At 49.0% G+C, this 25,627-nt stretch overlaps 1 protein-coding gene across 2 annotated transcripts; it reads right to left on the reverse strand.

The window, feature by feature from the left end:
* Window positions 1–7,945: 7,945 nt before the first annotated feature.
* Window positions 7,946–25,543, reverse strand: SGTA (small glutamine rich tetratricopeptide repeat co-chaperone alpha). Of its 2 annotated transcripts, none has more exons than XM_016209770.2 (12): window positions 25,498–25,543; window positions 17,994–18,133; window positions 17,238–17,341; window positions 16,917–17,001; window positions 15,740–15,839; window positions 14,459–14,563; window positions 13,396–13,534; window positions 12,492–12,554; window positions 10,999–11,036; window positions 10,326–10,415; window positions 9,991–10,113; window positions 7,946–9,035 (listed from the first exon to the last, which is right to left on the reverse strand). In XM_016209770.2, the coding sequence occupies exons 2-11, from the start codon at window positions 18,091–18,093 to the stop codon at window positions 9,999–10,001; spliced, it is 939 nt and encodes a 312-aa protein (XP_016065256.1). In that variant the 5' UTR covers window positions 18,094–18,133; window positions 25,498–25,543; the 3' UTR covers window positions 7,946–9,035; window positions 9,991–9,998. The 2 variants fall into 2 exon arrangements, with proteins under 2 accessions (XP_016065256.1, XP_016065257.1); XM_016209771.2 differs by lacking the exon at window positions 25,498–25,543 and adding an exon at window positions 25,281–25,414.
* Window positions 25,544–25,627: the final 84 nt, after the last annotated feature.

Here is a 25,627-nt window from a genome sequence, read left to right on the forward strand (position 1 = left end):
CAACCAACTGAGCCACAGCAGCCAGGGGAGGTCCAACATATTTTAATGGAATCATTTGGTTATTGTGTCAATGCTGCCAATAGATCAAGTCAGATGAAGACTGCAAATTGACTATTGATATTTTTTAATGGGGAGAAGGGACCATGGGGGGGGGATCTTGCTTTATTTCCCTATAAAAGTAACCAGACTTATGAAGGAAAGGACTGTATTTATTTATTAACTAAAATCTTATTGTCAGCCAACCACGAACCAGCCAAGGGGAGAGATGCTAAGAATAATATAGAGAACGTTATAACCTGGATGAAACTTGAGGACATTATGCTCAGTGAAATAGGTCAGACACAGAAGGGCAAATACCGTATGATTCCACTCATAGAGGAGTCAGATCCATAGAGATAGCAAGTAGACAGTGGGTGCCAGGGCCTGGGAGAGGGTGAGGAGGGTTACTATTTAATGGGGACAGAGTTTCAGTTTGGGAAGATAAGAGGGTAGGGATGGTTGCATGATATTGTGAATGTCACTTAATGCCACTGAGCTGTATGCTTAAAAATGGTTAAAATGTTCAATTTAATGTTACCATTTCACCACAATTTAAAAAAATTATTTGTACTTAATAGTTTCCTTCTTCACCACACCCCAAACTTGGGCTTCCTGTTGGCATTGAACTAGTGCCAATGACCGTGAGTTGACAATAGTAAAGGTCAGACTCAATATTATTAAAGTCTTGTTTCTATTACCAGAAACAATTAATAAAATGGGGTAAAAAACACCAAAGTCCATGCACTCACAGTTCACAGTCTAGTGGGAGAGATAAGTATTGATGAAATAATAACATACTGAAGTAGGCAGACTTCTAAGATGATTCCAAACAACCCCACATTCTTGTGCTCATGCTCTGGTGTTATTCCTTCTTCTGGAGTGTGGGCTGCATCTGGTGACTAAATTCTAATAAACAGAAAATGGCAAATAAGGAATGTCATGATTTCTATTTTGATACCAAGAGTCTCTCTATTGCCTTTTCAGCTTCCATGCTTTGATGAAGCAAGCTGAGGTGCTGGAGAGGCCCATGTGGCAAGGAACTGAGAGTGACCTCCTACCAACAGTCAGTGAGAGCCTGTAAGGAACTGAATCCTGCCAACACCCCCGTGAGTGATTGGGAAGGGGATCCTGCTCTGGTTGAGCCTTCAGATGGCTGCTGCCCAGCAGATACCTTGACTGAAGCCTTTGAGAGATCTGGAAGCCAAGGACCAGCTAAGTGCATCTGGATTCCTGACCCACAGAAACTGTGAAATAATAAATGTTGTTGCTGCAAGTCACTCAGTTTTGGGATAATTTGTTATGAAGCAAAAGATAAATAATACACATACATAAAGGTTGCAAACTATAGGTTGCACCTAGTGCCATGAAGACAAAAAGAGAGAGAGGGTTCTGTGTGGGAATTAACCAAGTGAAAAGTGGTAAGAGGTGTGTGTGTGGGGGGGGGGGGCAGAGAGGATATTTGACCCAAAAATAGAAGAGTTTGCAGTATTTGAGGAACTGCAAAGCTGGCTGGTTGAATATTAGTGAGCAATGGAGATATGAGAGATTAGGGACTGTCCTATAGATCATGCCAAGGAATTTAGAGCTTACCATAAATGCAAGGTGATTCATAAAAAGCTTTTAAACTGGTGAGGGTCATGATTCAACTTATGTTTTAAGGTTATTCTGACTCCTGCATAAAGAAAGACTGAATTGTAGGGGAGCCAGAGTGGAAGCAGGGAGACTCGTTAAGAACCAGCTGGGCAAGAATGGAAGCTAGTTTAGACGAAGGCATTGGCAGGGATGATGGAGGGGGTGGATGAATTTGAGAACTATCTTGGAGGGTGAATTGACAGGACTTGGCACTGGTTTGCCTGGGTGGGTTGTGCGGGGAGGAGGTGTCAGGGATGACAGCCTGCGTTGTTCAGTAAAATAGGAAAGACTGGAGGAGGTGCAGAGAACTGGAGGTGTCAAAAGACTGAGTTTGGTTTTGCAGTGGGAAAGTATGAGATGTCTGTGAGTTTTTAATATTGAATGCCACTTTCTGCCTGCTTTATAATAAGCACGTTAGACACAAAGCGCCTCGACTTTTTTTCTGGTTTCCATAATTCACAACAACAAAAACAATCACTTGTAGTAATAGCACACCAGGTAAATGTCCACAGGATGCCTCCTTCCTATAGAAGAATTAGGATGTGCAATATTTTTTTCATGATTAGAGAATGAGGCTGCTCGGAGAAGGAGCTGTGTAAGTGCTGGGGTTTTACTCACTGGGAACATATTTTTGAAAGAGTCTTAGGCTCCAAGACTTGTGTATGGGCAGGTATGAGAGAAAAAAATACCAGCAAAGTTGACTCTGTTGAATATTTTAAAATTTTTCCATAGTGAAAGACAGTGAATGGGCTTAAGAGACAAGTGACAGCCCTGGGCGGGTAGTCAGTTGGTTAGAGCATAGCCCCAATGAGCTAAGGCTGTGGGTTCCATCTCTGGTCAGGGCATATACGAGAAGCAGCCAATGAATGCACAACTAAGAGGAACAACAAACCTATATGTCTCTCTCTCTCCCTCCCTCTCTCTCCCCCCCTCCCCCCCCCCTCTCTCTCTCCAGCTTCCTCTCTCTCTCCTTCCTTCCTCTTTCTCTCTAATACCAAATTTTAAAAAAATAGAGACAAGTGACAGACCAGGAGGAAATGTTGGTAATAGATGACACAGAGCACTTGATAGAGAACAAACATCCTAAAATAAAAATGGGAAGGGAGATGAACAGACAATTCACAGAACAAATACAAGAGGTGAGTACATAGAAGAAAAGATGCTTGATCCATACAGATAAACATAGAAATATGAAATAAAACCATCGTAGCAGCTTTATTGGGTTATCATTGACATACAATAAACTACACATATATGAAGTATACAATTTGATAAGTATTGACATATGTGTATATCTGTGAAATCACCCTCACAGTCAAAATAGTGCAATAACCTGCACCCCCCAAAATTTCCTCCTGCCTCTTTCCACCCCCAACTCCCAAGCAGCCACCATTCTGCTGCGGTTGCCCATTAGTTTCTGCTGTTAGCTGCTGCTAACAGCGCTGCTCTGACTATTCCTCTGCCTGCCTTTGGGTGGCTGTCCATACACGTGGCTGTTGGGCGTACATCCAGAGGTGGAATTGTACCTCCAGGGTCCTGGGGTATGCCAACACTCAGTGTTAGAACTCAATGCACAAGCTGGCTTTTCCCCTTAGGTGCACAAAAGAATTAACATGGCAGGCCTGAGATTTCTATCTTTGGAAAGGGCGGCTTGCAAGGCTGACCCTTGCTGGTGTCTGAAACTGGACTCTGAGGGCTCCCTGTCCCTACACGGCCTGTGCAAGCATGTGGTTCATGCTGAGCTCTTGCTCTCGCCTCCTGGAATCTGGGATCTCCTACGTGCCACATGGAAGGGCCTGAGTAACTGGCCCCCGGGGAGAACGCTCATACGGTTTCTATGAGCCCCCTGGGGACCACACCTCCCACATGCTGTCACATTCTCATTTTGGGACAATTAAGTGTGCTCTGGTGACTCCACTCAGAGAGGACTCAGGAAGCTTGCACCCTGTCTCTGGCCCTGCTCCATGTACCCTTTCCCTTGGCTCAACCATCTGCTGAGTTCTGGGGCCTCCTGGTGAATTCCTGCACCTGGGGGTGGTCCCGGGGACCCTGATGCACTTTTGTAATAAACAGCACTTGTTTTTCATTTCAGTCATTCTTGTGTAGTCGTCTCACGTTATGGTTTTAATTAGTATTTTTCTGATGCCTAGTGAAATTGAGCCCCTTTTCATATGCTCACTGGCCAATTGCATGTTCTGTTTTTAACAAATGCCTAAGTGTTTTTACCATTGAAAAAATTGGGTCATTTCTCTTTTTCCCATTGACATATAGGAGTAATTTATAGTTTTGTCAAATATATTTTGCAAATGTCTTCACCCACTCAATAGCTCACCTTTCCCCTCATATTTTAAAAATTGAATTTATTGGGGTGACATTGGTTAATAAAATTATATAGGTTTCAGGTATACAATTCTATAATAAATCATCTGTATATTGTATTGTTTGTTCACCACTCCAAGCTAAGTCTCCTGTCACCATTTATCCCCCCTTCACCCTCTCCTACCTCCCCTAAGCCCCCTTTCCTTCACTTTTAATGCAGTTCAATTTGTTGATTTTTTTAAACATTATGGTTACAGCTTTTATTAGTCAGGATCTCCAGAGAAACAGAATAGGGGAAATAGATAGATGATAGGTAGATTTATTTTAAGGAATTGGTTCATGTGGTCGTGGGGGCTGGCAAATCTGAAGTATGCAGGGCAGGCCAACAGGCTGAAGACCCAGGGAAGAGTTGATGTTGCAGTTTGAGTCTGGATGAAGAATTCTCTCTTCTTTATGGGGAGCTCAGTCTTTTCTCTTAAAGCCTTCAACAGATTAGATGCAGCACACCTGTATTATAGAAGCTAATCTGCTCTACTCAAAGTTGACTTATTTAAATGTTAGTTTCATCTAAAATACACCTTTCTGGCAACATCTAGACTGGTGTATTACCAAATACCTGGATAATGTAACCTAGCCAAGTGGACATATAAAATTAACCATCACAGTGATTTGTGTTCTCTTTAAGAAAGTTTGCCTATCCCAAATCATACTTTATATTTTCTTCTATAATCTTTATACTTTTAACTTTCATAGATTCCATTGTATACATTTCAAAAACAGGCAAAACTAACCCACAGCATTGAACTCTGGGGCAGTGTTACCCTTTGGGGTAGTAATGACTGGAGAGGGCATGACAGGGGGCTGGTCAGGTTCTGTCCTTGGTCTGGGTGCCAATGACATGGGCACGTTCCCTTGTGGAAATTCAAGCCCTTTGCTTATAATGAGTGCACTTTGTCTGTGTATGTTACACTGTGATAAATTTAAGGAGTACAATAATAAAAGAGAGAGAATACAGAATGGACTCTTCCAGTCTACCAGAGCTTACAGAGACCTGGGAACAGCTATGGGCTGAGCAGAATTTGTGATTTGCATCCTCCAACCTCACCACTGAAAGGATTCATATTTGATGCTGTAATGCATCAGGCAACTTAGGATGGTGACCCCATCACAGTAGAGAGCCTAGCAGATGTCCCCGGCTGCAAGGACTTATACTTCTGAAAGGAAAACCAGCTCTAAAATCACGACGTTAATCTCCAGAACCGAGCCATTTTTATTTAGGCCCAGACCTAGGTAGTTTCATGATCAGATGTGGCGTCGTACTTTCTGGTCCCTTTCCAGGGACGGAGGCGGCAGCGAGGCTGCGGAGCTGGCGCGCCACCTGGTGGCCTCAGCCTCTCGTCTAGGAGGGCCACACTGGGCTCCACCTTTGCTCCAACTTTGAAATCAATAGTTTGCAAGAGGGAGTGGGGTGGTGAAGCCATCAGTTTTGGGTTTTCAAGTTACCTGGGTTGGGGTGAAATCTATGCTGCAAAGTTACAAGGGCACTCTAGAGCCAGTGAACAAATTATTTTTGCTGGTGGCAAAATGGTTTGGGATATTGGTTTGACAAATTTATTTAGGTAGGGCCTGTGTGCTGGCAGTACCAGAGGTTGGGGGTTTCAGCCTTGGCACTGCTGACACTAGGGCTGGGTCATCTCTGTGGGGGCCGTCCTGGGCACTGTGGGGTGCTGAGCAGCATCCCTGGCCCCCACCCACTCAAAGTCAGGAACACCCCAGTTGTGACAACCACAGATGATCCAGACACGGCCTAGTGTCCTCTGGGGAGCAAAACTGCCCCCAGTTGAGAATCCTGTTTCCGTGAGATACACTTCGTTTCTTTCTCGTTGCTTCCTGGGATGTAATCTGGGTGGGGTTTTACCATCTAGCCCGCAGCAATGACACACTAAATGTGTGGAGATGGGAAAGGACAGAGCCTTCATAACACCATCTATGGCAGCAGCCCCTGCCTTACATCTTAGGCTCATCCTACTCCTGGAGGCCTTTTCCAAGTCACGATTTATGCCAAATCCATTATTTGCCTTTTTTTTTTTCTTTTTTGCTCAATGCACCTCTGACAGGAATATTCAGAAATATCCTATTTCTAACTTGTGTGGGATGGAGCAGTAATTATCATGACACACGTCTCAAGTCACTGGCTTACAGGATGAGGTGTTGATAGTTTTTTCCTCTTCTGCTCTCAGCTAGTGGTTCCAAACCACAAAGTTTCTGGGGCTTTCCTGAACAGCTAGGCCAAGTTTGGGGTAAATTGGAAGCAGCTGTGCAGGGTCTCCCAGCAATGCACACAGGAGGGGAGGGAAGGAGCAGAGATTGGGAAGACCTAAGACACATGTAGATGCTTCTGGAATGTACAGCTCATTTTCACGTTCCCACCATGGTTTCTCAAAGTGGGTGGGGATCTCCAAATATGCAGGTCAGAATCATCTGGGCTGCCCATTTAAAATGCAGAACCCAACTCGGCCGGCGTAGCTCAGCCTTTGAGCATGGAGTTTTGATTCCTGGTCAGAGCACATACCCGGGTTGCAGGCTCAATCTCCAGTAGGGGGTGTGCAAGAGGCAGCCGATCAATAACTCTCATCATTGATGTTTCTCTCTCTCTCCCTTCCTCTCTCTGAAATCAATAAAGGCATTATTTTAATAGTTCAAAATGCAGAACCCAAAGGCAGCTGGCTAAATTCGGAATGCACAGACCCAACCAATGGTTCTCGAACATTGGTGGGCATCAGAATCATCAGGAATATTTGTTAAAACACAGATGACTGGGACTCACCTCATTTTTGATCCAGTAGGTCTGGAGGTGGGAGGCCAAGAATTTGCATTTCTACCAAGTTCCCAGCTGCTGATGTTCCTGGGCCAGGGGTTGTCACACATTGATACGCATTGTTCTAGTGCAGGGTCTCCCCTCAGCACCATGGACATTGGGGCCAGATGATTCTGTGGGGGGGAGGCTCTCCTGGGCACTGCAGGGTTCTGAGCAGCACCCCTGGCCTCCACCCACTTGATGCCAGGAGCACCCCCAGTCATGACAATAGTGATTCTGGGACAGAATCATCCCTGGTGAAGACAGGCACAGGCCTCACTCTTGCCCCTCCCCATGCACTCTCCGTACCAGGCTGAGTGCTTCCTGGGGCGGCTCTCAGTCCATATTTTGTCATTTTTTTCCTGATTTGTGGGAGGACCGACCACCGCTGAGCCTGAAGATCTCATTTCTTCATCTGTTGCTGGAGCAGGCAGCTCTCACACAAAGTTGGGGTCCTCAGCCAGCCACTCCTAGCACAATTGGGGGCTGCGCTGCACCAGGTTTGCCATTCAGGGCTGGGTAAGCTCAGGAGTCAAAGCTCCATTTCTTCACCTGTGAAATGGGTATGATGGTGCCCACCATGTAATGAACTGAGAGTCCACGCAGTTTTTGTAATGACTATGAAGTGCTTTCTATATCCACAAAGGTTTGGGGACGAACCCTAGAACTGGGGCCAAGCCAAGCCTGAAGTTTACTGGGCTCCTTCCTGCCTAAGACGTATCTCCCCTGGAAGTTACAGGAGGGTCTTTGGGTTACAGAATGGTGAATTTATGGGCTTTAAGAACATACTAGAAAAGCAATGCACACAATAACCTTACTGCTCTGTCCCTCAGAACCTAGGAGTCTAGCTTAACCCATAAGGTCACCATTTACATAGTGGGTGTGGGAGTGTGACTGTGGTCAAAGGTGAGGGAAGAACATGGGACAGCCCAGAGGTTTGCTGTTTCTGGAGCCATCTGTGACCCCTGGCACAAGAAGAGCTTAGTCGTGTCAGGTAGTGATGTTATTCAGTATCCTGGGTGGTGTGGAAACTCTAGGCTGGGGGGTTCTGGAAACTTGGGGCAGGGGTGGCGCCGAGGTGTCAATGCAGAGACGGGCAGAGGTCACGATGTCTATTTATTCCCCACACGTTATTTTGTCACCATGGCTAGCACTTAAAGAGTTAGGGCCACCTTACCACCCAAGTGACCACTGCAGGTGGCTGGTGGTGGCCATTCTTCCTACTAGTTTCCTATTACACACGGCACCGGGTCGATCTTGCAGACCACGAGGGAGACTCCAACACTGCTGTCAGCACAGGGGGACTCAACAGATAGCCCCTAAATCCCCCGCCCAAGCAGGGGACGCAGGGATGTCCATGGTGGCCTTGCATCTTAGGCAGGCTACCTGGCTCTGGCTTGTGTGTTTACCCTCCCTGGAGGCAGCTCTTGCCTGCTCGACAATTGCAGGCTGAGGAGGGTGGCCCCAGGGGCCCCAGAACAGGAAGGGGAGCCCGCTGGGAGTCCATGGGCCAGACACAAAGGCAGGCAAGGATGGCTTGGGGACCAGGCCTGAAGGTAATGATCACGCCCCTCGAGGTCTGTCAGGTGTGAGTACTGGGGAAGGAGGATCGAAAGGGGTGAAAAGCACATCTATCAAAACGTTCGATTGTCCCCAAAGCTGCCCTAGGCACACCGAGACAGTCCCACTCCCAATAGGCGCAGGGAAATGAAAATGTCTTTAGGAATCTGCAACTAAAGTTCCTCATGCAAAAACCTGTGGTCTGAGGGCCCGGTGGACACTGGTGTCCAGACCGTGGCTGGCAGTGAGCTCGTCTGAGCAGCCAAGGTTGACTCAAAAAGAGGCTTCGGATGTGGCTGGACATAAAACCGGTAGCTTCTTGGAGAGCACCCCGAGGACCATCCCCACTCCGGAATATTCTAGAAAATACTTTAGTGACTGGGTTTTTGGAGATCGGTGCTGGTCTGCATTCACAGCTTGCTGGCTCTGTTTTGAGAAGGGTCTGGGAGCCATGAGGGAGTACAAAACGGGAGGTGAGGGTGAAGGGAAAAAATAAAAAGCATAAAAATCCGTCTCATGCAGGTCCAATTTCTTTTTCTTCTTCCCTCTCTGGCAATCCGATGGGAGAAAATGGCAGAATGTGTGGAGGCTCCAGTAAGCCGGGAAGAACCCGATGGCACTGGAATGGCTGGAAGGAAAAGACACATAGGTGGTCAGTCAGGCAGGTGCCCAGATTCGAGATGGCACTACTGAAGCTGATGAAATCTAAATTCAGTGCACCTCTGTGTGGCTTGTGGCTGCTGTGTAAGCACAGAAACAGCATGGCCATCATCACAGGTGGTTCTGGGGCCCAGACGTGAAAATGTCAGTGAAGGTAGTTTGGGGATAAAGTTCCAACAAATAACAATTACAAAACTGACCTGAGCTATGTTTTTTCTTAAATTTCTTAAATTTAAGGCAAAAAAAAAAAAAAGAGAAAAAAAGAAAAAGTACCCCAAATATTAACACTAGTTGCTCTGCATGGAAAGATTAAAGTTATTTTGCTTTTCTGTGTTTTTTTCTTTACATTTTTCTATAAAAAATCATGGTTAAAAGAAAAATGTGAGGTTGATGATAACAAAATAAAGAGGTGACACCACACAGCAGGATGTGAATGTCTTGGGAAGGAAAGCCGCCTGTGACCTGTATCCAGGGAGCAGAATCCCTGGAGATAGACAGGGTGGAGGTCAGGGGCTTGGGGGACAGCTAAACAAGCCAGCCAAGGCCTCCAGGGACCCTCCAAGTGTATTTTTAAGCAATTGTTCATGTAACATTTGCTCATAGCAAAACAAAATAACACAATACCCCAAAATCATGTGAAGGAGAGGCAGATATAGGTCTGTCCTTCCCCTGCCCAGGCGACCTCATCTCACATCCATTGGGGCCACCAGGACACTTTCTGTGGGTGCACAAAAAAGCACTCTGCCAACACTTTTCTGCACACTCATCACCTGTAGACACTCAGGCACCAGCCCTTCCAGGAGCTTTGGGATTTCAGCCCAAGTCTCTCGGTGGGAGTTGGGAGGGGGAGGAAAAAAATTTGGTGGAAACACCTGGAAGGGGGCCTGCACCCCCTCACCACCCTTCAGCCTGAGGGGACTCACGTGGGCGGTCATTCCTGCTGGTCATCGTTGCTGGCACTGGGTGTTCGACTTCTGATCTGACTTCGAAGCTGCTCAATCAGCTCTGGGTTCTGCTGTTGCATCTGCTGAGCAAACTGCTGGCCCCTGTGAGAGAAATGCGAGGCTCAGTCCAGCCAGGATACTGGCCTGCTCCTTGGAGGATCATATGGAAATGCCCCCCGGGCATTCATCATGAGTCCCCATGTGTGACCCCCAAGGGCAGTGTGGCTACTAGCTGGGCAGTGCTGACACTTCCATTTTCCCATGTGGAGTGCCCCTGCCTGCCCACTGTGTCCCCATTATGCAGGTCTACTCACGCCTGGATGAGACTGGCCAGGTCATTCTGTGAGGGGCTGGTGCCAGGAGTCCCCAGGGGGTTGTGGCTGCCGGAAATCATCCCAGACATGCTGCAAGAAGAGAGCCTATGACTCGCACAGGATGGCCCAGCCCACCCAGTCCCACAGTGGCTCCACTCAGCCCTTAGCTTCTGCTAGCAAGAGATGTTCTCTGTCACCATCTGGCAGATCCCCTGACTGAAACCCACCCTTGGCCCACCCTTCTCCCTGATGGTAGCCCCTGTGAATTCCATCAGCTTTCCCAGGAACAGCTTTTTGTTCTAATGACATTGATTCTCAACTGGGCAATTCTAGCCCCCAAGTGACACTGAGAAATGTCTGTGACACAACAGGTCCTACGGTGTGTGATTTCATTTAAGTGAATTGTTCAGAACAGACTAAAGTCACAAATAGGATGTGGGTTAGTTGTTGCCAGGGGCTGGAGGGGGGGGAGTGACTACAATGACGATGGGGCTTCTTTTTGAGGTGGTGGAATATTCTGGAACTAGATGGATTTGATAGCTGCATGACACTGTAAATGCACTTAATGCCACTGAGTTGTAAATTAAATGGTTAGAACAATAAATCTTATGTGTTTTACCACAACAGAAACAGATTTAAGCACAAGACCCAGGGGAGAAGGGCTGTCACTTACAGCTGCTGAACCTGGGGGTTGTTCATCAGGTTTGATGCCTGAAGAAAAGAACCGATCATCAGAGGACAGCTACCAACAAGTTCTGATTGAGAACATTCCCTCTCAAGCACCTTGGGCTCTCTTGCCCCAGCATAGCAAGTATGTCACCCCAGGTGCTTGCTCTCACCACCCCTTCCCTACACCGTTTCTTCCTCCATGCGCTGAGACTCACGTTTCACCAGTTTTACCACTTTGATCCTGTCTGGGACCTTTATTTCAGGAGACTCCAGGACACCTAACATTTCTTCACTGGCACCTTAGGTTTCACTGGATGGATGTATTTTAGATCTCTTTTTTTGGGTCACTGAAGATATTAGGAGAGCCAGGCAGTCCCCAGTTTTGCTCTATCAGTAAAGAACACTGCACTGGGCACTTTCGTGCCTTCACTTCTCCACTGAGGACATTTCCTTAGAACCCAGGTCAGGGAGTGAAGGGTAGGAACTGAAGAGCTGCCTGCCAGACCATTGCTCACGGGCTGCCTAACTTTCTGTAAAGAGCCATAGGTTAAGTACTGTTGTCTTTGGGGCCAGTCTCTGCCTCAACCAATCAGATTTGCCAAAAGCCGCACAAGCGGAGCTGTGCCAGTAAAAGTACACAAACCAGCGGTGGCTGGGTAGGCGGGGTCAAAAGGAGTGACTATTACAAGGCTGAGTCCTCAAGCCAGGGTGCCCTTTGGAGAGCTGGTACCCACTCATCCCTGTCCATCAGCAGAGACCCCAGCTTTGGCTGCGGTGTAGGCTTATGACGAAAGTGCAACCTCTGCCGATTTAGGAGGTGAGATGCTCCTTGATGTACTGAGGATCTCTCTCTGCCAGTGGGTTCCAGATTTTCCTGTTCTTGACAGTTTGAGACCCTCCACCCTTAGGCTCTGTAGGTCAGCAGTGCGGCCTCAGGTTGAGCAAGATTACCCAGAAATGGACACGTGTATGTAGGGATCAGCCTACAGGTCACAGCTAGGAGCCTGCTCTCAAGGGACAGAAGTGCCTCCAGACTTAAGTCTTTAGTGGCACTTCATGTTGGAGGCACCTAGTGCTCTGGTGTCCCATTTGCATCTGCAGGCATGGCCATATCACTATCACTGTCTCCCTGTGAGAACACCAGGCTGGGGCAGAGGGGAGGTAGCTTTCCCAGGTTATTCAGCCAGGAGAGGTAGGATGATTTGTCCTTTGTGCTCAATACTGGGGGTCTCACTTGGGGCCATGCTGTCCACAGGGGACACATAATAACTGAAACATCTTTGGCTGTCATAACTGGGGGTACTCCTGGCATGGAGTAGGTAGGGCCAGGGATACTGCTCAAAATCCCACAGCGCCCAGGCAGGCCCCCACCCCAGGGTGGTCCCAGCCCCAGTGCCCACAGTGCCACATCAGTGGCCCTGGTCTATGGCAGGCAGTGATGTGGCAGGCCCAGGTGGTGGGCAAGGATGCTGCTGGGAGGGAGATGAGGGCAGTTACCATGCTCATGAAGCTGGGGTTGTTCAGCAGGCCCGCGATGTCAAAGCTGCCGACACCTCCTGTCTGCGGGGATGAGGAAAGCACTGGTTAGTGGCATTAGGACACAGGGCCATGATACTGGTCTCAGGAACTGAGAGATAAGACCCCATGTGGGGCCCAACTGAAGTTCTAAGAGGTTAAACTCAAATAAATGCGCTCTCAGCCTGAGCAGCTAGGCCATATGGCTAGGGGTACTTTGTAAAAAAGCAGGAGCCCCGGTGTCCATCACTGGGAAAAGCACTCACTGTGTTGACCACATCTTTCACTTTCTGATGCTCTGACACCTGGGGCCTGGCAGACCCTAGAGGAACAGGCCGTCCCCAAGGTGACCAATTCCTAGACACAGTCCACAACTCACCTAGGAATGCACCTTTCAAATGCAAGTCAGTCAGCCCAGTGTCCACTCCTACCCTCTCCTCTATGGGATTCTCACACTCGGGCAACTATCCTCCTGCCACAGTCACCCCAGAGCCAGGTGCCAGACAGTTGGGGCCAGCCCCTAGCCCAGAGTTCCCTGGAATTATTCAAACTAGTAAATCGCAAGCCTGCTTCCCCCACATCACCCTTTTCTTCCCATGAAATCATAACAAAGGCTCTGGTCCACATTTCGCCCCTCTCGTTGCCTCATGATTGACCCTGGTGCTTCCCCATGCAACCCTGCAGCTTGTACCCTCCTGTTTCTGGGGATCTGTGAAAATAAAAACATCTTCCTTCCTAACAGGCATTTCTGTATGTATATCTCATACCTGCTTAAACAAATGCCAGGTCCCCTAACAGTACATTCTTTGCACACAGGTCAAGCCTGGCCTGCCCTGTGCTCTGCCTCCCTGACAGAATCACACCTCTTGTTCCTGGGGGAACTCACAGGACTGGGTGCCTCTCTCAGCTTCAGTTCCGCTATCTTGAGGTTGGACTTATATGTTTCGTTGTCAGGGTCCAGCTCCAGGGCCTTCTTATAGTAGGCCACAGCCTCCGTGTGCTTGTTCAAACTGGAGAGCGCCAGCCTGGGGGGAGAGATGCTGGGGATGAAGGGGAGAGGCCCTGGGAGCTTCTAGCTCCTCCCTTGGCCCCCACACCTCAAACTATCTCCATGTTTATGTCATCATTCCTTGGCCAGTCTGGGCTCCAGTGGAGGACACACGAGGGGGTCAGAGGAAGGGCTAAGAGGATGAACATGGGACAACTCAAATGCACAGGTGTGAGTGTCCTAGTGGTGGTGCCCAATACCAAGGGCTTTCACGGCCCAAAGGATGGAGTACCAAGGGGACAGGGATGGTCAGATAAAGAAATTTATATGGTAGGTCCTTGACCCTGCTCCTGGCAGAGTTCCTAAAATCCCTGAAATTCCCAGAGTCATAGGTGTGTATTATTCATAAGGAGCCCCTTCTGATCACACCTAAAGAGGGTGACCACATCCAGGTTCCAGGAGGTAGTATACCCCCAACTCCACAGTGACAGAGGCTCTGGCACCCAAAATCCAGGACCATGCTGGATTTTACCGTGTGCCTCTATCTAGCTGTTCCATCTGAATCCTAACAAACTGGTAAATGTAGGTAAAGTGTTTTCCTGAATTCTGTGTCATTCCAGGGGATTATTAATCCTGAGAAGGGGGTAATGGGCAACCCATATTATAGCTGGTGAGTCAGAAACCCAGGTGACAACTTGGACTTGTGATTGGTGTCTGAGTGGGGGTGGTCTTATGGAGCTGATCCCTGAACTGGTGGGATCTGATCAGTAGGTGAAGTCAGGACTGAATTGAATGGCTGGACCCACAGCTGGAGTTGGAGAGTAGGTTATTAGAATGGAATACCCTCCACACAATCAGAGGAGGAATGTGGTGGATGCAGGGGGAGGGGCAGTTCAGGCCCAGACAGAGAGATGGGTTGGATCCTCCCGGCCTCACAAGGGGCACCTACCCAGGCACTCACCCCATCCTCCCATATGCTTTGCTGTAGGACGGGTCTATGCAGATGGCCCGCTCACAGTCCTGCACGGCCCCTGCGTAATTCCCCAGTTTGCTGTAGGCTGCGGCTCTGAGGAAATAAAGCAGGGCATTCAGAATTATGTACCTTGTTGGCCACCTAGGATGAGCCATTTGGGGATGGGCCTTGGTTTCCCCATCTGTAAGGTAAGGTGGATATGGGGTTGCAAAGGGGTGTGCGGGCTTTGACATGGACATCCATCTGCTAGGCACCTGTGCTGGGGGGCTGTGGAAAGGGTGATGCCCCACTTGCCAGGGGAAACTAAGGCCGAGGGAGGCAGAGGGGTGTGGCCCCATGCTGCACAACAGACAGGCAGTGAAAGGACCTGGTTCTGAACCCACAGTCACAGGGCTCTGCGGTGCAGGCTCTTTCTTTTGGGGGGAGCTCATGCCCATCTTATGTTGCCAAATAAGTCTGCATGCCCTCTGCAACTTTTCTGTATATCTAGAATTACCTCCCCCCCAAAAAAATTTAAAAAAAAAAAGAAATCAAAACAAAGGCACTTCTACCCTGAGATGATGTGGACAACCCTTGGCATGCATGCTTCTGGTATCTTCTATACACTATGTGTTTCCATGGCTTCTACACTGATTGTGCGACGCTACCTCCTGCTTTCCACTCAGTCCCTCTCATTAGCACAATGTTCTGTAGAGTGAAGCTATGTGACAGCTAATTTGACTTTTCCTTTGAAAGCACAGGCCAACCAGTCAGTGTGGCTCAGGGGTTGAGGACTGACCCCATGATTCAGGAGATTGCAGTTTGATTCCCGGTCAGGGTACATGCCCAGGTTGCAGGCTCGATTCCCAGTAAGGGGCATGCAGGAGGCAGCTGGTAAATGACTCTCATCATTGATGTTTCTATCTCTCTCTCTCCCTCTCCCTTCCTCTCTCTGAAATCAATATATATATTAAAATAAATAAAAATAAAAACAAGGAAAAAGAAAAAGTACAGGCCAGATGCAGTTCCTCACTATTGTCAATGCTGCCGTGAGCATATGCATGACGTTATCCAAATTTTGGGTTATTTTCTTCACTCCACATCTGAGTAGAGAATGGTAACACCTAATTTTAACATCACCATCAACTGATGGACAGCTCGCTGACTGCCTAACACTATGGTTATTTGGGATTGTGGTGGGGCAATCAGTAACCTATAGTACAATAGCCTGTCCAATTCACCAGGAAGTGAGATTGGCTGACCTGGCCCCTGAGCAGGCCTGGCAGGTACCTGTTACAGAAATAGACAGCGTTTGCGGGATTGAGCTCGATAGCTTTCCCGTAGAAGTGCACGGCAGCCTCAAAGTTCTCAACTTTCATCTGCTCATTTCCTAGAGAGAAAGAAAAAAAATGTACACTGGCTGTTCACAAGAGACCTAAGGGGTCTGAGGTGTCATTCTCAGCTCTCTCAGCTCCTAACTGAAGGCCTGAGATTTCAGGGGGCAGGATACAAACACTCAGGCGTAGGCTTGGGGGTGTGGATTGCATTGAATATCTTGCAAGGGCTGGCCTGAGCCAGCACTTGGTGATGGTAGCTGTTACTGCTTTGGTTGTGGTGCTTGGGCACGTAAGTCTCAAATACTGTCACTTCTGCATCTTCTTTTAGAAATAGAGCCCAGTTTCAATGAGATGTAATCCACATACCACGAAATTCACCCTTTAAAAGTGTACAATTAAGTGTTTTCTTAGTATATTCAGAGTTGTGCAACCAGAACCTCCATCTAATTTCAGAACATCCATCACCCCAAAAAGTAACTCTGTCCTCATCAGTAGTCAATTCACCCCTCCTAGCCTGATAACCATGAACCCACTTCCTCTGTCTGTGGATTTACCTGTTCTGGACATTTCATATAAATAGACTCACACACTGTGTGGCCTTTTGTGTCTGGCTTCTCTCACTGAGCTTCATGTGTTCAAGGTCCATCCATGTTGTAGCACGGTCAGTGCCTCACTACTTTTCATGGCTGAGTAACATTCCAGTGCGTGGATAGGCCACCTTGTATGTATCTGTTCCCCAGCAGACTGACATCTGGGTGGTTTACACTTCTTGGTTACTATGAATTGTGCTCCTATGAGCATTTGTGTACAAGCATCTTTGTGGACGTGTGTATTTGCTGGGTCATGTGATCACTCTATGCTTAACTATTTGGGAAGCTGTCAGACTATTTCCATAGCAGCTGCACCACTTACATTCTCACCTGTTATGTGTGAAACTACAATTTCTCCACATACATCTGTGTTCTTAAAAGCCATCTCCACCCTATCTCCAAAGGCTGGTTTGCTGTCTATTGCTCAAGAGCAACCCTCCCTTGGCTTCAAAGCCAGGGACCAACCTACCTCACCCTCTTGCAGCCCCTGGAGTCCAGGTGGGCAAGGTGCCCAAGGGGGATGGAGAACCCTTCTCTCACCTTCGGTTTTGAGGCGCTCTGCCTCGGCTGAGTCCTCCTCTGAAGGTGGAGTTCGCTCGGGGCTCCTCAGGTTCTGTGGCATCTCCTGGCCCCAAAGCAAAGATGGCAGTCCTACTGTCCTCTTCCTCCTCCAAACCCAGCACCTTGAGCCTCCCTCCCCCATCAGGGGCCTCTGAGGTCTGAGAGAGAGGAACTCAGGCCCAGTGCCCGCAATGCTGGTGCCCTACTTCCCTCACCCAGGAGGGACGTGCTTTAGAGCTGTTATCTACCCATGCTGCTCTCACTGTTTTGGGCTGTGATGGGGGCAGCCCCAAAGCTTACCTTGCTTGCGGCAGCTTCAAATATTTCTGGAAGAGTCTGAGAGAGTGCAAGGTCACTGTCTTCCACTGTCACCCCAAAAGCGGTCTCCAGGCACTGGATTGCAACTACAAGGAACACAAAGGTATTTTCTTCTGAATGTACCCAAGTTTACAATTGGGGCTCAGGAGGCAGGGCTCGTGCCTAGTTTTCTTCAGGAGGGTTGGTAGAGACCCCGGAGCACAATGCAATGTGTGCCCCTTGAGCCCTGGTTTGGAGTCTTCCTGGTTAGCTCAGAGCTGTGGGAAACTCAGGATGGGTAGATATGCCCTTGAGCCCTAACAGCAAGGAAGTGTGGGGGAAGATGCTGTCCTTGCCCAGTGGGGTTCAGGTGGGTGACATCAGGGCTCTCTGTGAGGTCACTATGCTGGGGCCATCTGGCTGGGAGGCTTGGAGCTGAGCCCAGCCTGGAATGTGACATGGGGGTCCAGATGCCAGGGACACTCTGCAATAGAGGGGTGGCCCCTGTGGTGAGGGAAGGGCACTGGGCTAGGAGGCTGGAGAGCTCAGTTCTGTGCCTGCTTAGGGCTCGGTGGCCTTGCCTGTGACACAAGGACATGACCAGTGTCCACGGCTGGGCAAATATGCTGGCCTATCATACCTACCCTGTAGTGGTTCTTGGCATCGATGAAGGAAGGGGAAGAGGGAAAGAAGAGGAGCAGGAGCGGGAGAAGGTGGTGGGGACAGGGGACTCCATTCCCAGGGCCGAAGGAGGTGTACCTTCCAAACTCTCCTGGGCATCAGATGAGAGCCCCCCGTGCCGCAGCTGGTCATGTAGGAAGCGGATGATGGCATAGGCCAGGCGCTTCTTGTTATCCATCTTGAGACGGGAAGAAATGATGTCCAGGGGTTTTCAGGATCTGTAGACCCCAGGCAAAAGCATGAGGACCGGGCTGTTTAGGTAGGCACTCTTCCACACACTCACAGGTCCTGCTCTAGGCAGGACTCTGCAGAAGATGTGTCCCCCACCCAAGCACAATGGCCACTTTTATCTGTGAGGTAAAAAGTTAACAATCCCGTTTCACAGATGAGACACTGAAGCAAGGAGGCTCAGAGCTCCTGCTCTTGTGCATGTGGGTACTTAGAGCACCCCTCGAAGTTCCTCCTCCTTGCTTTCACAGGAGAGCAACAAAGCCCTGGGCCTAGTGGTCCTCACCCTTTCACTGGCTGGATGGGAGCAGGCTGGGGCTCCCCGAGGACTCAAGAGGGCTGCCTAACATGGGCTGGAGCCCTGCAGGTCTGTGAAACCCAAGTTTCCAAGGCACACAAGGGATGACACAGGCATCATGGATTGGCCCGAGCAGACTGAAAGGCCCTCCTGGGTTCCTCTGCAATGTGCTGTACTGCCTGGGCTGAGTCTAGAGAGATTTGTGGTTGTCACAACTGGGGGTGCTCCTGGCACTGAGTGGGTGGGGCCAGGGATGCTGCTCAACCCCCCCCCAGTGCCCAGGATGGCCCACCACAGACAGGAACCAGGCCCTGATGTCCCTAGTGCCGAGGTTAGAATAGAAATGTGTGAGGAGCCTGCTACCTGAGCTCCTGTGATTTGTCTGGCACTTTACACAGAACACCTCACTTCCGCCATACAGCAACCTTTGAGGTGCATCGTTGCTCCCAGTTAGAGAGGATACAGGAGCAGATGGAGACCTACATGCTGCCCAAAGCCCCTCATATCCACTCAGCATGGCTGGGAGTCATGGTGTGAAGCATCTTGGTCCCCCTGAAACATCTCCAGTGGGGTAAACAGCCTGTGCCCTCAAGAAATCAAGGAGTGGGCCTCCTGACCACATTATTAACCCATTACTGGCCAGAGATCAGAAGAGTGAGTCATTAACCTCCAGGCTTTACAAGCTGGCTGACAGCAAACTGAGCTGATGCTAGCATTTGGCGCCTAAAAGTTGTGGTGCAAGGGCAGTCAAGGCGTGTGATGCTGGCCATGTTCCAAGCTCTCTGACTCTGGTTCATGGAAAACCACATCCATCAACAACAACTTCTTAAAAGAGAGGAGTCATACACAAAAGGCCATACTGTGTGTGATTCCATTTACGTGAAATGCCCCAAACAGGCAAATCCAGAGAAAGGAAGTGAGTTTATGGTTGTCAGGGGGACTGTGGAGTGGCTGCTAATGGGGATTTGGCTGCTTTCAATGGTGATGGAATGCTCTGGAACTCATGGTGATAGTTGTACAACTCTGTGAATATACTAAAATCTACTGGTTTTTATGGTATGTGAATTATGTTTCAGTTTCTAAAATGGAGACGAACTTCAAATAGCTATGTTCTGTACAGTTGGACAGGAGTTACAGACATCCCTGGAAAGCTCTCGGGGGATGGTTGTGAGTTTCCCCCTCTATTTCTGGACACAATGAGCTTTTACCAAGCAAGTGCCTTTGGCCCAAAAGCATCCCTGGAACCAGGTCTGCGATCAGGGTGTGCCGGAGCCTGGGGGACAAATGGCCAGTCCCAGATTCAGAGGATCTTGGGGACAATACACAGGGGCCCATGAAGATCAACCACAACCTGCTTGTTTTGAAGACAGTGAGGTCCCAAAAAGTGACTCATGCTCCCCAGCTGGAGGGTCCTGAGAGCAAACTGGCCATCTGCCAGCCTCCAAACCCTAGGAGACAGACATGCTGTCAAGAACATAAAAAATGTTTGTTTTACACATATTCTTGACAGGTAGCAGCATGACTCACAGTAGCTGAAAGGTGGACAGGCTCCAATGTCCATTGATGGATGAATGTGGATCAACACAATGTGGTCCATCCACACCATGGAATATTATTCAACTTTAAAAAGGAAGTTCTGACACCTGTTACAACATGGATGAGCCTTCTGGACATAATGCTCAGCGACATAAGCCAGACAGAAGAACAAATACTGTGTGATTCCACTCATACGAGCTCTTTAGAGGATTCAAATTCACAGAGACAGGCCCTGGCTGGATAGCTCCGTTAGTTAGAGCATTGTCCCGATATGCTAAGGTTACGGGTTCAATCCCCAGTCAGGGCACATACAAGAATCAACCAATGAATGCATAAATAAGTGGAACAACCAAGTCAGTGTATCTCTTTCTCTAAAATCAATTGCAAATCAGAGACAAAGTAAATGGTGGGTGATGAGCTGGAGGAAGGGAGTTAGTGTTGAATGGGGACAGAATTTCAGTTTGGGAAGATGAGAGAGTTCTGGAGATAGATGGTGGGGATGGTTGCACAACGTGAATGTGCTTAACTACCACTGAATTGTTACTTAAAACCTGGCCGGTGTGCTCAGTAGTTAGAGCCTCGGTCTGTGCACCAAAGGGCCCCAGGTTCACTCCCTGCCCCCGGTTGCGGTGTGTGGTTGGGGTGCGTGCAGGTAGGCAACCAGTCAATGTATCTCTCACATGGATGTTCTCCCTGCTCCTCCCTCCCTGCCTCCCTTCCACTCTCTCTGAAAAGCAATGGAAAAAATATCCTCCATTTTGGAAAAAAAATGAGGATTGGAAAAAAAAAAAAAGGCCTGCCTGGTGTGGCTCAGAGGTTAGAGCATTGGCCAGTGCACCGAAGGATCACAGGTTCTATTCCCGGTCAAGGGCGTGTACCTGGGTTGCAGGTTTGATCCCAGCCCCAGTGGGGGCATGTGAAGGAAGGCAACGATTCAATGTGTCTCTTTCACATCGATGTTTTTCTCTCTCTCTCTCCTCCACCCTCCATCTCTCCCTTCCACTCTCTCTAGAAATCAATGGAAAAAAATATCCTTTGGTGAGGATTAACAACAAAATGAACAAAAAAATAGTTAAAATGGTAAATTTTATGTCTATTTTACTATAATTAAAAAACTCTGTTTCAAAGGTCCTCCTCTCAGAATATAAACCTCTGAGATCCCAGGTCCCTGTTCCCCACCTCCTGCCCCCACTGAACTAATTTAAGGCAACTCCCGCTGCCTACCTCTGAGAGGCTTCTCCTGGTCTATTGATGTGATTTCCTCCCATACACCAGAGTGTCAACAAGTCAGGGCCCCTGGAGCATGCCCTGGGCCAGTGTCTGGATGATGGGCTAGACAGGACATCTCTTTTCCCTGGAGGATAAGATCTGGAGTCACAATGTCTTAGGTAAAGCCATTTCTCCCTAAGGCCAGCTGCATGTTGCCTTCCCTGTCCCTGTGTCACATCTGAAAGAGTCCCAGTTGATGCCCTCAGTTTCCTCTTCTACAAAATGAGGTAACAGGTATTTTCACAAGCTGTTGAGAATTCAGTGCCCTAATGCAGGGTTTCTCCGCCCAGGCACTATTGACATATGGAACATTTTCTGTGTGAGGAACTTTCCAGTGCACTATAGGATGTTTAATAGCATCCCTGGAATCCATCTAAAGTTCCCTTGGAGCTGGGGGTGGGGGCAGGATTATCCCAGGCAAGACCCCCTGGGTCAGGGGATTCCACTGATCTCAGGAGACTGTGTTCCATAACCATTTGACTACTGAGGTCCTAGGAGGCTGCACACATTTATTTATTTATTAATCCACACACAAGGATATTTTTTCCATTGCTTTTCAAAGAGAGTGGAAGGGAGAGAGAAAGAGAAACATAGATGTAAGAGAGACACATCAATTGGTTGCCTCCCACTCACACCCTGAGCGGGACCAAGCCTGCAACCGAAGTATGTGCCCTCAATTGGAATCGAACCCAGGACCCTTCAGTCTGCAGGCCGATGCTCTAACCACTGAGCCAAACCAGGCAGGGCAAGGCTGCACACATTTAAATGCACAGCCTGAGAGAGAGGAGAGAGGAGGTGACACACAGATGCTGGGGTCATCCTGGTTTACACTGTCTGACCATCGGGGATTTATACTGGTGTCTAGAGTGAGCAGGAATGAAATTCACTATTTTCCCAAATAATTAGCGCAGGGTTTCTCCCCTTCAGCACTGCTGACATGGGGGCTAGTTCATTCTCTTTGTGGGGTTGTCCTGGGTACTGTGGGGGGTTGGGCAGCATCCTTTGCCCCCACTAACTTGATTCCACGAGCACCTCCCAAGCAGTGACAACCACAGATGTCCCCAGACATGGCCAAACCACTCCCAGCTCAAAATCATTGCTAGACACTAGTGGAAAAAAGAAAAGACTCTAGGTCAGCACAAGTTAAACTTTCTGACCAAATGATTTTGCTACTAACTTTGGGAAATCTTCCGTGTGCTGGGTATCTGGGTTTCGGAAGTGCAGAAAAGGGATTGTAGGTCCACAGCAGAAGACTGGGCACAGTGTTTGACACAGGTGGTCCCTAAAAACTGCTGCTTCTCCTCTCACCTCACTGAACAGGGAGGACAGGAAACAGTGTGAGCATCTGACTTAAACACAAAGCTTTAAGATGAACAAACTTCTGCTCCTCACAGAGCAGGACCCAGCCTGACACAGGGACAGCACTTTTGCTTGATGGCTACTAGGCACTCTGCGTCTTTGGAACAATCACAACTTGTAGGTCTTTGGCTGCTGGACAACATTCTCAAAGGCCTACTCTCTCTTAACAGTATGGCCTGTGTGAGCTCCCAGAAAGCATCACCAGGGCATATGGTACGGGAATAAGCCTGGTGAGGGTGGGCAGGTGCTGCCCCAGGGTGTGGAAAGGGGTCCCAGAGACAGTTCCTTTTTGGCACCTTCAGAATCCCTTCTAGCTCTCAATCCACTTTTTCATTTTATCATTAAAAAACAAAAAACTTCTATTCCTTTTATTTCCCTGCCCAAGACTGACCAATAAAAGGAAAAAATGATATACTTTACTAAAATGAGTGACCTACCCCGCATACCCTAGGAAGAAGTATCCACTTTTTGAAGGATGGCCCATCTCTTCTGTGGGTGCTCCTCCCACCCACCCTAGGACACTGTAGGTACCCAAGAAAGGCTGCCCCAAAGCTAGAACTGGGGTTCACCCCCCAAAGCACAGCCCTGTTTTCTTCTAAAATGCCACCAGGTTGTCCTGCACACTTACAAACCCTCGAAAGCTCCCTGAAACATAACAAGTGTGTGCGTCTAGCACCTAAGCACCGGCGTGTCACCTGCTGGGCTCCAAACCCTCTGTGCTCCACTCAGATCCACTATTCACCTTTCCTCTGATCCACCAGGGAAACTCTTATTCTCCCTTTGACACCAAGCTGCAAGGTCACCTCCTCAGACAGAGCTGGACACCTTCTTTTCCCAGCAAAGCCCAAGCTCTATTCCCACCTCTGGTATAGCATCTCCTACAGGCTCTTTCCTGGCCTGTCGTCAGCCAGCAGACTGTGAGCCACTGGACAGATCATCTTCCTTTTAACCCCAGCTCTTGGAGGCACATGATCCATACGGACTCAGGAAAATGTGAGGTCACTGTCAAATTCAGAGCAGCACCACCAGGTTCCTTGGGGAGGCTATTCTCTTTGGGTCTCAGTTTCCTCATCAGAAGACCTTTGGTCTTGCCTACCTGCCTATAACCTCCTTTATTCCTTCAACCCTCACTGAGTATTTCCCACCTTGGCCCGAGTAGGGTCGTGGTGAAAAAAACATAAGATCAAGTAAGACTACAGCTCTAGACCTGGGGCAGAGATTAACCTCATTTAGAGTCACACAGCCTTCCAGGTCAAGATTGAATTATAAACCTCAGGTGCAATCCTTGGAATGCCAAGGACTTTCTGGGCCCTGAGCTAAGTGCTGTATATATAATGGCTTATTTCAGTGGTCAGCAAACATTTTCTGAAAAAGGCCAGAATTTCTTCAGCTTCACAGGCCACAGGATCCCTGTGGCAACGACTCAACACTGCTATTATAGTGCAAAAGCAGCCACATAATGTGTATGCCATTGGGCGTGGCTGTTTCCACAAAACTTTATTTACAAAAACAGACCTCAGCTGGATTTGGCTCCCTCATTAGTTTGCTGAGATCCTGAGTTGTTTCACCTAATCCCCATTCTATAGAAGGAAAAATTGAGGCTTAGAAAGATAAGGGCATCACCACTCAAGGTCATCAAGCCAAGAAGACACAAATCAGTTTTGAACCCAGCTAGTCCGACTTGAGAGTTTAACTCCAAAGTACCTTTCCTGCTCCCTACAAAAATGGGTGCAACACACAAAACCTTGCACATGATTTCTTCGGGTTCACTCCCCCCACCAATGCAGAGGTCTCAGTGGTAAAGAATCACTCACTGGTCTAGGGAAGGGTTTAACTGCTGACATTTGGGGCCGATCTTTCTCTGGGGAACCATCCTAGGCACTGGGGGGAGGGGGGATTGAGGAGCATCCCTGGCCCCACAACCACTTGATGCCAAGAGCACTCCAGTTGTGACAACCACAAATGTCCCCATCTCCCAGTGCCCCCCCCCCAGGGGGGTGTACAAAATCACTGGTCTAGGGAGAGGAAAAACAGACTAAACAAATAATCAGGGATAGAAATAAACAGGAACATCACTCAGGGACACACTTTGCACACCCATGTTCTGACACCCAATAACAAAACCAGTCATTCTCTAGTGAGCAAGTACTAGGAACTTGATTAAAGAATGTTCTCACATAGACCCTAGGAGACGTATACTTCTACAGCCCCTATAAGAGACGTGCTGCTCAAAGAGGGGAAGCGACTTGCCCAAGCTTACACAGCCTGGGAGAAAGGTGGTGCAGCGGGTTCCTCAAGCCCAGATTTCTCCAACTTCTAGCACAATATGCAGAAGACCCTAAGTGTAAAATAAGAGAAACTGTTGGCTCCTTTGAGCTCTCATTTTGCACTGGGCCCTGTGGCTTGAATCCTCCCCAAGCCCCCCGCCCGTGAGGCAGGGGCTGTGACAATGCCCGTTTCACAGAGGAGAAAACTGAGGCTCTGAGAAATCAAGAGGCTGTCCAACGTTATCCACCTGGAGAGCAGCGGCGCTGAGAGAGCAAAGAGGCCCCCCGCCCCGCCCGATTTAAAGGGACCGTTTTTCCGTACAGCAGCGGACACCTAGCGAGCGATTACTACGTGCGGGGCGCTTTTACTTCCCACTTTCCACCCACGGACCTGCGAACCAGCATTACCATGCCCGGGGTCCAGGGGAGGGAAGCCAGGGCCGGTGAGGGCGAGTCCCACGACGCCCGGCCTCAGTTTCCCCTCTGTACTGCCCATTCACAGCACCACGCCGATCGCGCGGTGACTCCAACTCCAGACCGACCTCCCCTTAAGGGTCCTGTAGCTCCGGAAGCCCCTAGCCGCGAACCCGAAGCCAGTCCGCTCAGCGCCAAACCCCCGACTCACCTCTCAAGCGGCCGAACCCCGACCCACCGACGGCTGCGCCTGCGCACCGCGGCGTCGCCCGGCCCCGCCCCCCAGTCTGGACGCCTGCGCGGAAGGAACCCTCTCCCGTCGGCTTTCATTCTGCGCAGGC

Source organism: Miniopterus natalensis, chromosome 4, assembly GCF_054644295.1.
Source record: "Miniopterus natalensis isolate mMinNat1 chromosome 4, mMinNat1.hap1, whole genome shotgun sequence".
Classification (NCBI taxonomy): Eukaryota; Metazoa; Chordata; class Mammalia; order Chiroptera; family Miniopteridae; genus Miniopterus; species Miniopterus natalensis.

Excerpts from the sequence above, each read along its gene's own strand:
- SGTA (XM_016209770.2), bottom strand. The coding sequence starts at position 18,093 with ATGGATAACAAGAAGCGCCTGGCCTATGCCATCATCCGCTTCCTACAT. Across the intron at positions 11,037-12,491 it reads ACCCCAGCTTCATGAGCATG|GCATCAAACCTGATGAACAA; the intron begins GTAACTGCCCTC and ends TCTTTTCTTCAG. Across the intron at positions 10,416-10,998 it reads AACCCCCAGGTTCAGCAGCT|CATGTCTGGGATGATTTCCG; the intron begins GTAAGTGACAGC and ends CTCTTCTTGCAG.